The sequence below is a fragment of the Poeciliopsis prolifica genome, unplaced genomic scaffold (genome assembly GCF_027474105.1).
Source record: "Poeciliopsis prolifica strain line A6 unplaced genomic scaffold, Auburn_PproV2 SCAFFOLD028, whole genome shotgun sequence".
In the NCBI taxonomy this organism is placed as follows: Eukaryota; Metazoa; Chordata; class Actinopteri; order Cyprinodontiformes; family Poeciliidae; genus Poeciliopsis; species Poeciliopsis prolifica.
Genome location: NW_026562403.1, coordinates 3,330,890 through 3,346,819, shown reverse-complemented (window position 1 = coordinate 3,346,819; position 15,930 = coordinate 3,330,890). Strand labels below are relative to the sequence as shown.

Below are 15,930 nucleotides of genomic sequence, written 5' to 3'. Positions count from 1 at the left end.
TAAAGAAACTTTGCGATAATGTGCTGAAGGTCGTGTGTCAAATAGAGCAAGAGCCTCTTAAGAGACAGATGCGTTAAATTGCAAAGTGAAATTATGTATATTCATAATTTTCATAACCTTAGGTTACATAGTTTATTGTGCTATAAGATGGCACTATGTGCCTGGCATATAAGTAATACTGCTTCTTCAAAAAAAAACTCAAATACCACTGTGCCCAAGTAGGAAATTATGAAATACTAACAAAAGTTTAATTCATGGCACAGAAGGAGTTGAAAGAAGAGGCTGGCTTAAAGTACTTATATTTATAAACCTCCAAAATAAATAGAAAATGAAAGTGCTCTGGTGCAAAAGAAATCTTCCGTCTAACTTTGGACTTCCCAGAATCAGGTGAAATTAGAAAGATGTTTTGAATCTGGCAATGTGATCAGCAGGAAACTCTGCTTGTCTAAAAAATCCCTTCTATACACTTTCAACCCAAAGATATGCATGTACACCCAGGCCCTAATCGCTGCTGCACCAATTTAACATCTGGCACATTCACTTCTGACAGTTTCTGCAGATCCTCCTGATTACAGCAGGGACTACTGCAGACTCATGGATCAATCATCTCATGATAAAGCAGATAAATGCAACCAGTGTCTGCTGATAGAGTGTGTTTTGAAAGGATAGCAGAGATGCTGAGAGAGAGATAGGGACAGAGGGAGAGATGAGGATGAGGTTGTAGTGTTGAGGGAAAACATTTTTTACTGGATAATGAAGACAAAATACTTGCATTACACAGATTCCAGACCGATACATGTAAGAGTGCAGAGGGAAGGAAGGAAAACTAAAGCAGATGGACTTACTTTCCTTTTTGAAACTTCATTTAGATGCTAATTGAATCAGCATGCTAGCTGCAGGGAAATTGAATAAAATGAAGAAAAGAAAGAGCCATATTGGGCAGGATTAAAATCAGGCTCTGGCGATAATTCCCTAATGAAATTTACATCAACAGTTATTTCAAATGAGTCCAGATTCTAAGATCCTTCCAGAATTGTTGGTTAATGTTTGCAAGCTAATTGAATTAGCAGCCATAAGACAGGAGCCATTTCAAACTGACATACCAACATTAGTTATGTCCAAATGGGTTGTGTCTTAGTTTCATGTTAGTCTCATCTGAAAATATTTTCCCAAGAAGACTTGTGTGACTCATAATGTCACAGAATACCTTTCACTGGACACACACATACACTAACAGAACCTTGCCAAATCTTAAAATGTTGCACTGATTGATCGTGGCAACAAGCTGAAAATTTAATTGTGCCTCTCTGATAGTGGGCTGGCACATCTGCCAAGACAAAACTTGGCAGCCAGAATCCAAGTCCTGGTCATCTGTTATGCTAGCTTCCAAGAGTAGCATCAGCAGATCTTGTCAAAGTTGACAGAAAACAAATACCATCATGCATTAATTAAAGTTAACTTATGCACATGCTTGCATCTTTGTTTTCAATAAATAAATTGTATACAAAATCAAAGCAAAAGTAATTAATATTGTTAATCAAATATATTCTTAAACACTACTGCAGTTACATTCAATAAATTAGAATTTGCCATTGAAGTGAAGCTTGTTTGTGACACTAAATGTAGCTTTTAAAGATAAAATTAAGTACTGAACATGATTAAGCTAAAATGTTTGTGTTAAAAATGTACTGTATTTTTTAAAACATAGAGAAGTGAGCTATAAACATCTTACTGTATTTTTGACATAAATTCAGAAAAAAAAAACAACAAAGCATAAGGGTTTCTCCTAAAAGCCTTTTGTTTATATATTTACCACTATATTACATTGCACTGAGTTGCTGTTTCAGTTTCAGTGTTCTGTGAACCATTGGTGGCACCAATTGTTCGTAACAGTGATTAAGTTAGTTGGCTCTTGTTGCTGCTTTCATCTCTGTGAAATATCATGTTTGTTCAGGCTGCACAAACCTCGACCTGGAAGGACGAAATATTGTAATTTTTGCCTTAAAAAGTTACGTTTTTCTGCCTGCTCACATTTTCAAAGATACGGTGACTAATCTAACTCCGTTTTTCTCAAACAAAACTAGAGGATTGTGAAGATCTGAAGGAATTCAATATTGGACATATAAACTGCAAAGTACGCCAAAAAATATTTGTACACCTTGAACTTTTTCCATTTTTCCATTTCATTTGATGCAGTGAAATGGAAAATTTAAGATACACAGATTTACAAAATATTGAGGTTTATGATAGCAATAAATGTAAAAAGTATGAAACTTTTGCTTCGGATTGCAATCTCGAACTCTGTGGTTATAACAGTTTGTGTAACCAGAATATTAAGTTGTCCGGTGTGTTGAAAAATGGCTTTCATATAATTTTGGCTAAATCAATATAATGTGACAGTAATACCAAATGGTGAACTTAAGAGGATACCTTCTGTATGCTGCAGACTGAAGGACAAAAAATATAACTCACCCTACTGAATCTTTTACAAAATATTGTATCTTTTCATCCAAGGACGTTTAGAACTGTATTATACAGTTGTTCTTCAAATAAATCTAATAATTATGTTATTGAAGTTAATAGGAATTAGACTTCCTTCAACCTTTCCTTAAAATTATCCTTCCTTTTCAGACTTCAGAGATAAAAATTTATATCACAGTAAAAATCAACAAAAAAAGCACAGTATTGCAGTATCTATAGCTTTTACATAAACCATATGTATATGTAAATGACCAAATAATACTCTTATTTAATCTCATGCTATGCACATGCTCATAACCCGAGCAGAAATCCATTGAGCATCACATCTATTTATTATTGCTTCTAGCCTGTTATGCACATGAGTTGAGACAACAATCTATGTGAAAAATCAAAAATGTTCAGGATGAAATGTAGAAGAGTTGCACTACATCAGCAGCATGGTAATGTACAGATGTTGATCTGAAGGGATATTTTGAATTTAACTCGAACATCATTTATGTGCTCTTAAACAAGTATTTAGGTGATTGAAAAGAGGATTTATCTTTTGCCAACCGATTCATACAAATGTCAAATGATAAAATACCATAAACCATTTCTCCTGCTCTCCTTGTTTCCATTCACAGCCAAAGTAAGCTTTTTTTCCCCTTTTCTACTAACCCTGTAACAGACTCGTGATTGACTCAGGCATTGACCTTTTATCATAACTATTTGAGCAGAATCCATCCAAAGACCTTGAAGAGGATTAAACTGATCCAGGAATCAACAGATCCATAAAGGTTTCTGTTTCAGAAATAATTATGGATAAAAGTTGCAGGATCTCTGGTGATTCCAGGTGAATTTTTCCTCATCTTTTTCAATCACTAGTTACACTTTGTGAATGTTCTTTGCTAACTCAAACAGTCTTTTTTTTATGTGAAGCAGAATTCAGCTTGCCTACCAGCATTTTCCTCTGCCTTGACGCTCTTTTAATATCTCACTGGTTCAGGACTCATTGCTGGGCCTTGTCTGTTTTCCAGTGATTCTTTAGCAAACTGAACCTCTGCCTTCTTGCAAGTAGGCTACGGTTCGTAAACCTTTGTTTAAAACATAAATGTTTTATATGCAGCTAGCTAAAAGAAGCAAATGTTCTCTGCCAAAATAACCCTGTATTTGTTGTCATGAATATTTATTAATGAGAATAAGAAGACAGAGAGGACTCTCAAAACATGAAGAAGCAAGATAAGGCACAGTGTAGAAGAAGTCTGAATATGTTGGTTAATTTTGGATTCTTCCTCATCCATCTGATATTAAGTATTTACTGTCCACAGGTTGGAGAAGACATGATTATTCTGTCACTGTCAGGATGCTGACTGGCTCTGCGGTGGTGATATCTGCCACAGAGGACCAACCGAAAGCTTGATGTTATCGAGCTTTGTCTCATGAATTAAACATATGCAGTTGCCCTTATTGACCAATGTTTTATGACTTTTATTCCTACCTCTTATATATTCCTAGTTGTTCAAATGGATTAGAACTTAACAAATGTTTATTTTTATCAGGAAAGTTTTTCCAATAAATACTATTTAAGGATGTATCTTCAAAGAATCAACCAAACCTGTAATTAAAGTACAGTCTTGCTTTTTATGATCAAACTTAATGTCCACCTACTTCACTTAGGTCTTACAGGAAGCCCCTCAACATGGACTGCAAACATTAATGAATAAACAAATAGATGAGTTGATAACAGTTTTTTTTTATTCATTGCATCTGTAAAGCATCATCACAAGAATAACTAAAAATAATCACATTCAGTGACCATCAAGATCACCGTGTACCATTTCCTGCCGACTTCAAAGGTTGCAGTGAGTGTGTTCAAGCAATGGTTGTTCACTAATAGTAATGAAATTAGTGTTACTGAGCTCAGATAGAACTTTTTTATGCCACCAAAGCAGGATTACTTCCTGTTAACATGCTGAGCAGTATTTTCCAACAAGAGTAAAACTGTCTTTTGATGTCTGCATTACATTCATGTTTCTAAATGCTCATCAGCATTGAATGACAAAAGAAAAAAAAAAAATATATCCTCAACAAATTCAACAACTGAGAGATGGGGAAAAAAAGATTTTGTGTTATTCTGAAAGAAAAAGAAAGGATTCCTGGCTGAACATTGTTGAGTCAAACTTCTTTGGATTTCAAACTATATAATTCATAGTGAGACATATATAGTGAGACCATATATTTATCGAGAGTGATGACAACGCTAAGGGGAATCAATTCTGCAAGTAGGAAATAGGCTGTGAGCACCGGCTGCAAAATAACCTATAGCTTTATGAGTTGCAATAGGTGACTGGAAAACAGACGAGGATGATGGAAACACTGAAAGAGACAACTCCACCAAGTCGAGTCATATTATAATGTAGGCCTATAACTAAGATACAACTGTGCAAGATACCAATTGCTGGTCACTGAAGTGAGCATTTTAGACTCTTTCCCTTAAGAGTTTGTCTAAGAAATGATTCAAACTTGCATGGAATCAACAAAAGTAAAAACAAAAAAAGGCTTTTAGTGATAAAAATCCTTTTTTTTTAAAAAAAGAAAATCCCAAAAGTGCTCTCAGTAGCTTAGCAGTCACTTCATTGGGGCTCATAGTCTCCAGAGACGACTCACTGCATAGACACTTTTGGCCTAAGGCAGCAAATAAATGGCTCCAACCCAATTCTGTCATACAGCTGTTGCATGTTCTAAGGATTGCTAACTTCTGCCTGTAAAACTTGCTCATCTATTGTGGTGCTGTTTGTTGTGTTACATCCTCCTTGTACATTTCATATAAATTCTTAAAACTATTAGAGTGTTTTAGCAGTGGAAAAATTCATCACCACACAAAAGTTTAAGATCTTGGTCATTCAGGATGATAAATCAGTAACATTTATTGTCTCCAGTTCAGGAGTGGCTAACAACAGTAGACGCCCATGTCCAGTATACGTTGCACTACAAGCCCTATGAATCTCCCTTTTGCTTAAGGCACTTTTCTTTCCTCTCTATTTGCTTCTACTCATCTTTTTATTCTTTTTATTTACCACAAATTAGTGTTTGGTGGTTTGACCAAGAGCCTGTGGAACAATTCCCTGAAATCGCAAAGATGGGTCACTTTAGTCATGTCTCTTCCCTTTGCTTCCCTGTCGCTGTTTTTAATCCCCCGCTGTGCTTTCTTTTTGGTCCTCTATGTGCCTGCAGAGAATCCCTTTGATCCCAATGTGCCATTTACCTTGTAAACCGTTTTCTTTCTTCCAGCATCTTCCTGAGAAATCTTCCATGCTTGGAATTCTCTAGTCATGTCTATTCTGCAAATATTGCTTGATGTTTGCACACATTTCTGAGATCATCTTAATTTCTTGCAGATCTCACAGATTAACGACACAACAATATTTGCAAAAATCTTTCAATAACCATCAATTTTTACTCAGGTAATTAAAAAAATACAAATTTATCGAAACTAAGAAAATTCAAAATTTACATGTCACGTTGAGAATATGATCTCTGTGCCGAAAGATGCCTGTGACAGAAGCAGAACTGTCTATAAATCTGGCATGTGGTTAAAACAAATACCCTTTCAGTAAAGGGTATAAATCCTTTATCTACAAACAAACAATATAATGCAGGAGTTTAGCTAAATTATGACAAATGGTTGTGTGGAACTTGATTTGCTTTAATGTTTACTTGGAAATTACTATTTTGTCATAAATCTACCATCTGTATGCAGGCCATTCACACATACAGTCAACAATTTCACACAAACTCTGTTGTCATCATTGGAAGCATGAGGGGATTATCCGGGTGCCACAGACACGCAAAACACATATTTATCACTTTAGGGAGATAAGTGGCTGTGAAAACTTCTGAGGCAAACGATAACTAATGGACCACCAGCAGGAAATTATGATCAAGTCTTGTTTTGTAACCTTTGCAAGCTGTAAATAATTTTGACAGGTTGGAAATGACGTGATGCAGTTTGTTCTGGTAGTGTTTTTCACAAGGCCATGCCTACAAAACGATTTACATTCCAGTTAATATGCAACACTGCAGTGTTGTGGACTACGGAGTTTGTGAAAGATGATCATATTTTCTGTGATTTTTCAAATGAACAACTCTCTTTTCACCTTACCCAACATGGGTTGAACACTCATCACTCAGGGTTTTTGTTTGTTTGTTTTCAAGATACTGTTGCTGTGTGTTTGGATCAGCTGTCTGCTGTGTGCAAGTGAGTCAGAAGAAGCAGGTAGGTTCACTTGTTTAGAACTGCCACAGGCATTACGTACTTTTCTGTGTACTCATATCATTCTCACGACCTATTATTGGAAAAGTGCATCCCCCTCCACCCTGCTTTAGAGGTAACCATTTAAACTGAAAGCTCATGCTGAGCTATGCCTGCAGACAGGGATCTGCATGTAATCTGTGCAGAGTGGAGGAAAGGAAGAGGAGCAGCTGGCAGAGGGAAACTGGAATACCTTCTGTAAAGCTGAGCTTTATCAAATCATTAGACAGGGACCCAAATCAGAGTCAAAATCCTGGACGACATATTGGGCTAAAACCATCAATCCATTCCCAATTTCAGACATTGGGTCATATGTTGGTTGTTTTTATAGTGATAATGACTGAAGAGAAAACTAAAGCTTTTCAGCAGTCACTATTTACTGGACATTGAAAAATATTGTTTTATTTTCTTTCTATTTTCTTCAAAACTGTTTTGAAGACTGTTAAGTTGTGTGCTCCATAAATGCCTTCATTTCACCCCCCCCCCCTCCAACTCATTTTGTGCAGCTCTGCAGATAAAAGGAAAATAATATATATTATCATCAATCTGATGTGATGTAAATGTTGCTAATTTAATTAAACACAGAGGCACAAATTCCAGCAGAAAAGTGTTATTCATATTAACATATAATATCATGACTATCAGTAGCACTAAATGTCAAAGTAAAAGCCTTTTAGGAACAGAACAAAGGAACAGTTGCTTCACCTCAGCGTCTGACATCACAGCTCCTGTCACAGCTTTTCTTTCTTTTTTTTTTTAGTTTTTTACATGAATAAAATCACATACTGGAGTAAGATAAGAACCAAAACAAACTGGATGAGAGCATCTCCACTAATGTAAAAATAGTTAATGATTAGCATAACACCCATGAGAAAACTAAAGAGGAAACATAGTGAGTGTTAAGTGGATATTTCAGAATTCCTTTCAAAATATCACATTCAGTTCCTGCATCATTTAAAGTCTTTCAAAAACTTGTCTCTTTTATAAACCTGTGAAAAACAGAAACACGTCAGTCTACTCCAATTGATGTTCTTGTTTAGGTGAGGTCTGAGTTTCAATACAAAACTCCCCAAGCAAAAATGCTGTATAGTTGTGTTAGCAGAGGGAAAATGTGAAACATGTAATGATCTGATGCATCTCCAGCAAATTTCTCTCTGCTGTGTGGACATCTTAAGGCTCATAATTAGGTAATCAGCTTCTGGCAGCTGGAACATTTGGCAGCTATGTTTCGCAGATTCAGTCGACTCTTGAAAACATCTTCAAAGATTCTGTTTTGAGTTTCCCATTTGGGTAATTTCATCTCCAGCCGTGTCATGAAAATGTTAGCTTGGATGATACCCAGCGCATCTGGGACTCAGTTTTTGTTTTGACCTACACAGGCTGAGCAGTTCAGATGTATTTCGTCTTCAGATGTAAGCTTCTCAATCAGACTGATCGTTAAAGTCAAATGGCCTTCTTGGCAGAGGTTTGGATATATGACTAACTTTCCCTATTTGCAGGAACTTTCAACCAGTTTCATCCATCAATGAACTTAAATTATGTCTTTTAGTGTTTGCAAAAACATTCCTCCTGTTTCTATTCCATAATGCAACAACTTTTCTGATTAATAGGAATACTTATTTCATCATTAAGGCTGATTAATTCCATTAATCTGTGACACTTTAAGTCATTTAGTACTAGGGCTCTGTATTAATTATCTGCCATGGCAACCAGTTTGAAAGTAGATATCCAACATTCAATGTAACAAATGCACATAAGATGATATTTAAATGTGCAAACCACTCAACTGAAACCGTTGCATCACTATAAAAGTGAAACAGCACTCTGTGATATATGACTAGCTATGTTTGCTTTTGAGAGCCAAGACATCATATATGCCTGTGTGCAAAGACTCAGTCTTTGGAAATGGAAGCCATCGATTTTCTCACAGCATCTGTGTAGCATCTCCCCTTTCCTGTCAGCACAGCATGTAATATGAGACTCCAAGTTTTCCTTTTACCTACAGCAATCAATTTTGCTCAGCCAAGATCCATGGCATAGATTGGGCTTCTCTGAGTGCCTTTCTTCCTGAGCATACATCCCTGCATGTCATCATCCCCTGATAAGAGCTGCTAAGCATGATAATAATTACAACAAAATGTCTGAATGAACCAAATCCAATTATATCCGGCAAATCATGATGACAGCTGAATGTGAAGAGTGGCAAAGGTGTGGTGCGCTTAACTAATATTGGTATCACTTGACCTTTTTCACATTTTATCATGTTACAGTCACAATCTTTACTCTTTTAAACTGCAACTTTACATTACAGAAAAATGCTAAGTAGTGCTTATGCTTGTAATGAAATAAAAATCTGGAAGGTTTGACCTGCAGTTCAGTTCAGGCCCTGTGGGTCAATGTCATGTGAAATCCCTTTTGGCAAATCACTTCTGGCAAATCACTTCTATTCTATAGAAGTGATGGTAAAAATTTATTTTATATGTCTACCTGGGGTATATCTTTTCCGCATGTACTCCAAGTTATTATGACAGCAATGTTTGGCTCATTCTTCTTTATAAAATAGCTCAAGTTATTCACACTGGATGGAGGGCATTTGTGATAATCAGTTTCCAACACTTGCGGCACATTATCAACTGGATTTATGCCTGGACTTTGGCTTGACTATTCTATTACACAGATATCCTCCAAACTAAACTGTTAGGGTTGCTGTGAAGTCCTTTGTAGTCTATAACAGGTTTTCATCCTCAACTGAAATGTATTTAGATATTTTTACATCTCCACTCCTACTTCTCTTCTCTTCACCACTGGAGAAAAATATCCCCTACAACATAACACCCGTTTTCTCTTTATCCCCAACCTGTCTTATGTGTTTCTTAGCTTACATGGTCCTGTTTTTTCATTAATGTTATTGAACTGACATGTGAAACATGCACCGAACAGCTGAGTTTATAGGGGGATGAAATTGCATACAATCGAACCCTATTTACTAATTTTGTGAAGTGAGAAATAGGGAACATTCTTAAGGCGTTGTATGCACATTGGCATGGCCACAAACAAGATCAATAAAGCATGATCTCACTCAGATCTTTAATTTCCAACAAGGCAACCTCTTTTATCCCATTAACTTTACAGCTTGGAGCGAGATGCGGTTTCTCACCCTTAAAGAAAAGTGGATTAGCAACCTTTTATCAGGAAAAACTCCAAAACATAAGTGAGGGGATTTTAGGAATGATGTACTCCAAGTTATTATGTATCCTGAACTCTCTCAGCCTCAAGTTCACATATTGTTGAAAAAAAATCCAGAAGTCAGCATTCGTTTAGGGTTGTCTATTATCCTTTTCAATAAGCACATAATGACAAACAAATGGGATTAAGTGGTTGCAATTCAGACTGAAAACCTGGATTATGGTCAGAGATAACTAAGAGAGGCAGATAGGGTGTTAGGCTGAAAACAAGTTCACATATAAATAAACAGATAGGAGAACTTATTTCTGGGTCATTCCCCTTCCTCTCATCTTTTCCCTTGACTTTGTATGGAAATAATTCCCAACAAAGGGAGGATATCTTTAGTCTAAGATAAGAATGTATCTTTCAGCTGTATATTTTTTCTGAAAAAGTAAAGCTAAATTAATTTCCATAAGATATTATATCAGCTTTCTGCCTGGTGTTCATTTCCACCAGGCAAATTTTTCAGTAAATTACACATAGAAATAGGATATTAAAATCAGATTAAATTTTACCTGTAGCCACTGTGACTGGTCACTGTGTCCAGCTGTCCAGGCATTGACCTTGCCCTGTTTGTCCAAACGGGCTTTTCCAGGTTCCCAAGTGAACATGTCCATGTTGAGTGTTCGGAAAATGCTGGAAGCCGTGACCTGATAATCTTGCACATGGCCTGACTTCATCCCCAGTGGTTCAGAACAGCCTGAACAGAACAACAAGAGATGGGTTTGTTCCAAACTTTACATGATGTAAATTGACAAATGAAGGGATGTGAAAATAAATTGGGTTTTGTCCAGAATGTTAACATTTTCAGACTCGTCAGCACTAATCACTAGAGACTTAAAAAAATACTGCACTTTGTGATCACATGCAAATGTAATAAAGTTATTGTTAACACCATTTTACAGCAACTCCTCTTTTACAAACAGTTTGATATGAATAATTAAAGAAAACATAGTTATTTGAGTGAAATGAAGATAAGCATGGACAGGCCAATTTTACAAAAACAAGAGACTCTGATCAGTGGATCCAAAACACAGAAAAATGTACCTGTCAGCTCGCAGCCAAGCAGCTCCATGCGTAAGGTACAATGCCTCCTGCAAACTTGGGGGTAAACGCGCACAAATTGGGCTTCAATGGGAGGTGTAAAAGAGTTGGCTGATGGAGCGTTGTTGTCAACATTTCCCCTGAAAATCTGTCGAACAGGATGAAACACCCACAGATGAGGGCAGAGAGAACGGTGAAACAGATCACTTTGCTATAATGTGACAATCAATCTACTGCACTCTATAGTGTTTACCACACCGTGGACAAATTGCTGTCATCCTAGGTCAACAAGCGAGAATTACTGAAAGAAATGTACAATTTCCTGCGTCATTTGAACCTGACCATTCATAAAAATAGCAACGTATTTTAAATTAGAGCCCCAGTAATTGTTCTAGTCTTTCTTCAGAATTACTAACTGAGTATAATATACCAATATGTCTTGTAGAAGAAAAGTAAGTACAGAATTGTATTTTCTTCTTAGCTCTGGATAAATGCAAAAATAGATTTAATTATAAGAAACTCAAGGACAGTTTAACAAAGGCATGTCTTATAAATTAAATAAGATGACAGCAACCACATATTTCTGTCAAGAATGACAGAATGCTGCATGGACTATTTGAGGGCTGTTCATCCCCAAATAGTATATAAATTGAATCTTAAACTCCTGGAAGTGGATAGGTATAAAGGGCAGCGGGACGGGCCCTGTGTGCAAGCTAATTAGAAATCCATCTCATCATGTCCTCCACCTTGCCCTTCAATGATATAGTCTCTGTTCTCTGGGTGAACATGTGTATGAGTATGTATCTTCATCAATGTGTCACAGATTTAGAGGCAATTGGCAAAGATAGGCATACACGAGACTCACCATATCCTCATCTTTGCCCTTGACTTTGTATGTTCTCCAGGTCTTCCCATCATCGCTGTAGGCTACTTTGTATGACTTGACATACTCTGGGCTGCCGATACGTTTGGCACCTTGGGTAATCAGGCCTGTAACCCTCATTCTCCTCTGGAGGTTTATCTGCAGAGTTCAAAGAGAGCATACAAAAACATCAAATTGCCTCCTAATTTAATGGCTCATACACACATGCGATGGGTCTCTGCAGGCACAGACAGAGCATGCTTGTCATGGAGATCAGTTTGCCCTATTCTATTGTTTCTGTCACGGTCATCTATCTTATTCAGAAACTCTACGATCAAATGAAACATTTAATCAATTCTCAAGATCCACATTCAACTTCACCCACAATCTGCAATCAGACAATATGATGTGCAGAAGTTTGGTGAGCCAGAAGAAAGAGAGTGAAGCTACAGGAGAAGAAGGTGATTCATGGTTGCCACTGATGCTATTTGGAAACATCAAATTGAATCTAAGTGATTCAATTTGATGTACAATTTTAGGGAGTTTTACAAACATATAATCTTGACAAAGTGCATTTGTCAAGATGCACTTTGTCAAAAAACACAGAAAAACACAGAAAAACTTGTGTTTTTCTGTTTTATTTACAGCATGCTTGTCATTTTTAATACAAACAACATATGCATCTTGGTGGTGGAACGGTATATGCAGTGATTGTTTTATAAATGACAGACAGACAAAAAGCAGATAGTGGGCATAAGCTCAAGAAGTATCTCCTTCTAAAAGAGAGAAGAATGGTGCCGTGATGCCATGACAATAAAAAAAAAAAAAAATCTAAAATAAACTAATGAGGCATTATTGAAAACTATCGAAAAATATATAATAGTCAGAGTAACAGTGTCATCGCCTACACAGACTACCTGCGACAAACTGACAGGCAAACACTTCACTACTAATCCAGGCATTGTCATTGAGTCTCAATGACAGCTCAGTCTGCATGGAGAGTATAATAATGTTATAATTATAATCAATAATGCTAAGCTCAGAGATTGGTATTATCAAATGCTTGTCCTTTGGCACTAAATCACATGATGAAAAGATGCTTAAATGCTGCTAAGTACCGTGATTAAATTCAAGATGGTGTTAGATAATTTAGTTACATTCAGATGTGATCCAGCTTGTTCGACAAGAGCATGGAAAAGAAGAGCCAGGCAGTAGTTTAGGTAGCATGAAAGGCTATTTTAGGAGAAAAATATTTAGTGAGATTAAAGGCGCTATTAAAATTGTTTTGTGATTTAGTTTCCATCCCGAATCTTCAAAAATCTACAGTGGTATTCTGAAAAGGAAAGAAGGCAAAGCACAACCTTTATTTACAGTAAATTTCTTGTTTGGTACAGTTTTGTGACATCATTTTTTATATTTTTCTTTGTTGGCTAGACAATGAGAATAATTAACTCAAAATTATATTTAGTATTGAAAAGAAAAAACATTTTGATCACAGTTCCTTGCAGAACATAAAAACAAACTGCTTTAGCATAAACAATGACGTTCTGTTCACATGTCAGGAGCCCATTACCAAACAGCATATTGAATTTGCAGCTGTCAAGCAAAAAATCTAATCTAGCTCAAAAATATAGTTGCTGTTTTGGTGGGGAATTTGCTTACTATACTTTTTTTTTTTTTTTTAAATAAAGTTTCTGCTTTCCACATAAGCTCCAAAAATAAAATCTTGTCAAAATGTAGCACATGGTTGTTTGTCTCTGTATAACATAATGTGATAGACTGCCCGTCCAAGCTGTTTACCACATGTCTTCAAGGCATTCTTGAATAACTTATAGAAGACTCAACTCATCACATTTACAGTACTTAGTACTCAAGTTGACAGCGTTATGTGAAACAACCATGTTTTTTTACACAGTTTCATCACAATCTGTCATAGCTTGTTGAAAATAATGCCATGTAGTGTGAAATTCTGGCAAGCTTATGAAAATGTGAGAAAGCTGATGTCAGTTGATGACAACTCTCATCTTCTGATAAAAATGTGAAGGCCTCTGGGAGGTTGAAGGAGTGGTGCCTTGGTGAAGTGCTGAGAAAATCCTCACAGACAATAGTTGGAGAGGAAGATATACAAAGTCCTCACCTTAATACAGAAAAGTCTACCTTTGAGCAATGGTTGCAATCCTGTACAATATTTATGAAACGCATCCAGCACTTGCAGAATTGACTGGCACCCCTGGTGAACATGTGTTAAAAACCATAAAACAGAAGTACCTCGTTGCAATAGCAATTCTCTCACTAAACATCTTCCCTCTGATTTGATGGCAGCTATTAAATGGAGAAGATAAATATAAATAGAATATAAAATGAGTGAACAAGTTTTGTGTTGATCACAGAGAGAAGCGAGTTACCCACAGATATAAATACTGAACATATCACTAGTCTATCACAGGTTTACATTATAGCCATGCAGGACCAATGACCATCCACCGTTTTGGAAGGACATTAACTTTTGAAAACTCACAAAGAAAAACACGTTGACTTACTAATCAAAGCCTAACATAAAACTTTTGTTTCTTACGAAATTATTTTCAATTTGATGAGGCATTTTTTGTTATATTATCCATGCTTAAACAGAGAGTTTGACTTACAGTAGTTACATACAGTAGTTAATAGCTTCAGAAATCTGTTGACCCTCACTTTTACATTCGTGGCATTTCTTTGCTCTTTTCCATTTTCTCCATAGAGCCTCGTTCACTAATTAGACGCCTTGTCACTAAAAGGCCGCTGCTGTGTTAATTGTTGGTGATCCTTCACATGTTTAATGGCCACTCAGAAATGCACCTCTGTCACTTCAATGCTAATAGAGATTAATTTCCTAGTTTAAATTCAACATCAATAGAAGTATCACACATGTGTGGTACTGCAGGTGCATGTGCCTTTGGATGGGAAGAACAGAAGTACCTAAATGTTTGTACGAAATTAAAAAATATATATATTTGTTCGAACTCAAAAAGCCGTTGCTTGTTTTTATTCAGATTAAATCATTTTCCTTACTGTGTACAGTAAGTCTCTAAATCAGCTAAATATATTGAGACTGTGGATAATATGTAATTTCCTCCACAATCCTAAATAACTAAAAATTGGGTTACACAACTTCCTGAATTCATGTATTAAGATAGAAATCTGAAAGCCGCTGGTGCAAAGGTAATGATTTTAGTTACTTTATATTCTTCCATATTTTCACAGAGATCAGAATGCATGCTGCTACACTAAGACATATATTTTAAATGTGGTGGATAATTCCTCATTTTGCTACAGAGTGCAGACCTAGAAAACATATTGCAAAATTGAAAATGGCACTTCCTACATTTCCTTTTCTACCAATGTGCATGAAGTTTCAGTGTGTGAACGTTCACAGAAAATAATAAGCCTCTATGTAAGATATTCTTCATCAAATGATTTCTGAACTCATGGTAAAGAAAAACTCTTGTTTTCACATTATAATTCACATGCTTTTGCCTTCACTGCTGTAACCAGCTCATATTTATCATATTTGACTGAACATTTTTTGCCTCCAAGAATGCGTTAATAAATTAACAGTCCTTTGTCAAAGACTGATTAAAAAAACGAGTCATAAAATTATGAAAAATGACTGCTAAAGAGTAGAGATGGCCAATAATAAATATGACAATATTTTGCGGACTTAATAGTGAGGATACTGAAAGAGGCAAAGATATTTAAAAATTAAAAAGCCATTTTTTGTTTATACATCTGTCACTGAGTTGTGGAAAACTGTGCAAGAGTTTGATCTGTATAAACAATGCACCTATTATCCAACTGCCTTTCTATCTACACTCAATATATTGTTAACATGATTATAATGGCAGACATTACAAAATATATACTTTCAATTACAAATTAGAATGTAAATGTGACAATTATTGATGCCACATTTGTTATATTCCACAGCAGTGGAAGAGAGGCTTGAACAGCATATCATTTTCATCATACTATTGGTCTTACAGATTTG

The 15,930-nt window shown here is 36.1% G+C and overlaps 1 protein-coding gene across 3 annotated transcripts in view; it reads right to left on the bottom strand.

Moving 5' to 3' along the window:
* LOC129371910 (EGF-like repeat and discoidin I-like domain-containing protein 3) overlaps nucleotides 1-15,930 on the bottom strand; it is a 124,168-nt gene that overhangs the window by 24,857 nt on the left and 83,381 nt on the right. For all 3 annotated transcript variants that reach the window (XM_055048769.1, XM_055048767.1, XM_055048768.1), the window contains 3 exons: nucleotides 11,907-12,062; nucleotides 11,045-11,189; nucleotides 10,513-10,697 (listed from right to left, as the gene is read on the bottom strand). In XM_055048769.1, the coding sequence (XP_054904744.1) occupies nucleotides 10,513-10,697; nucleotides 11,045-11,189; nucleotides 11,907-12,062 (486 nt within the window). The remainder of the gene's footprint in view (nucleotides 1-10,512; nucleotides 10,698-11,044; nucleotides 11,190-11,906; nucleotides 12,063-15,930) is intronic.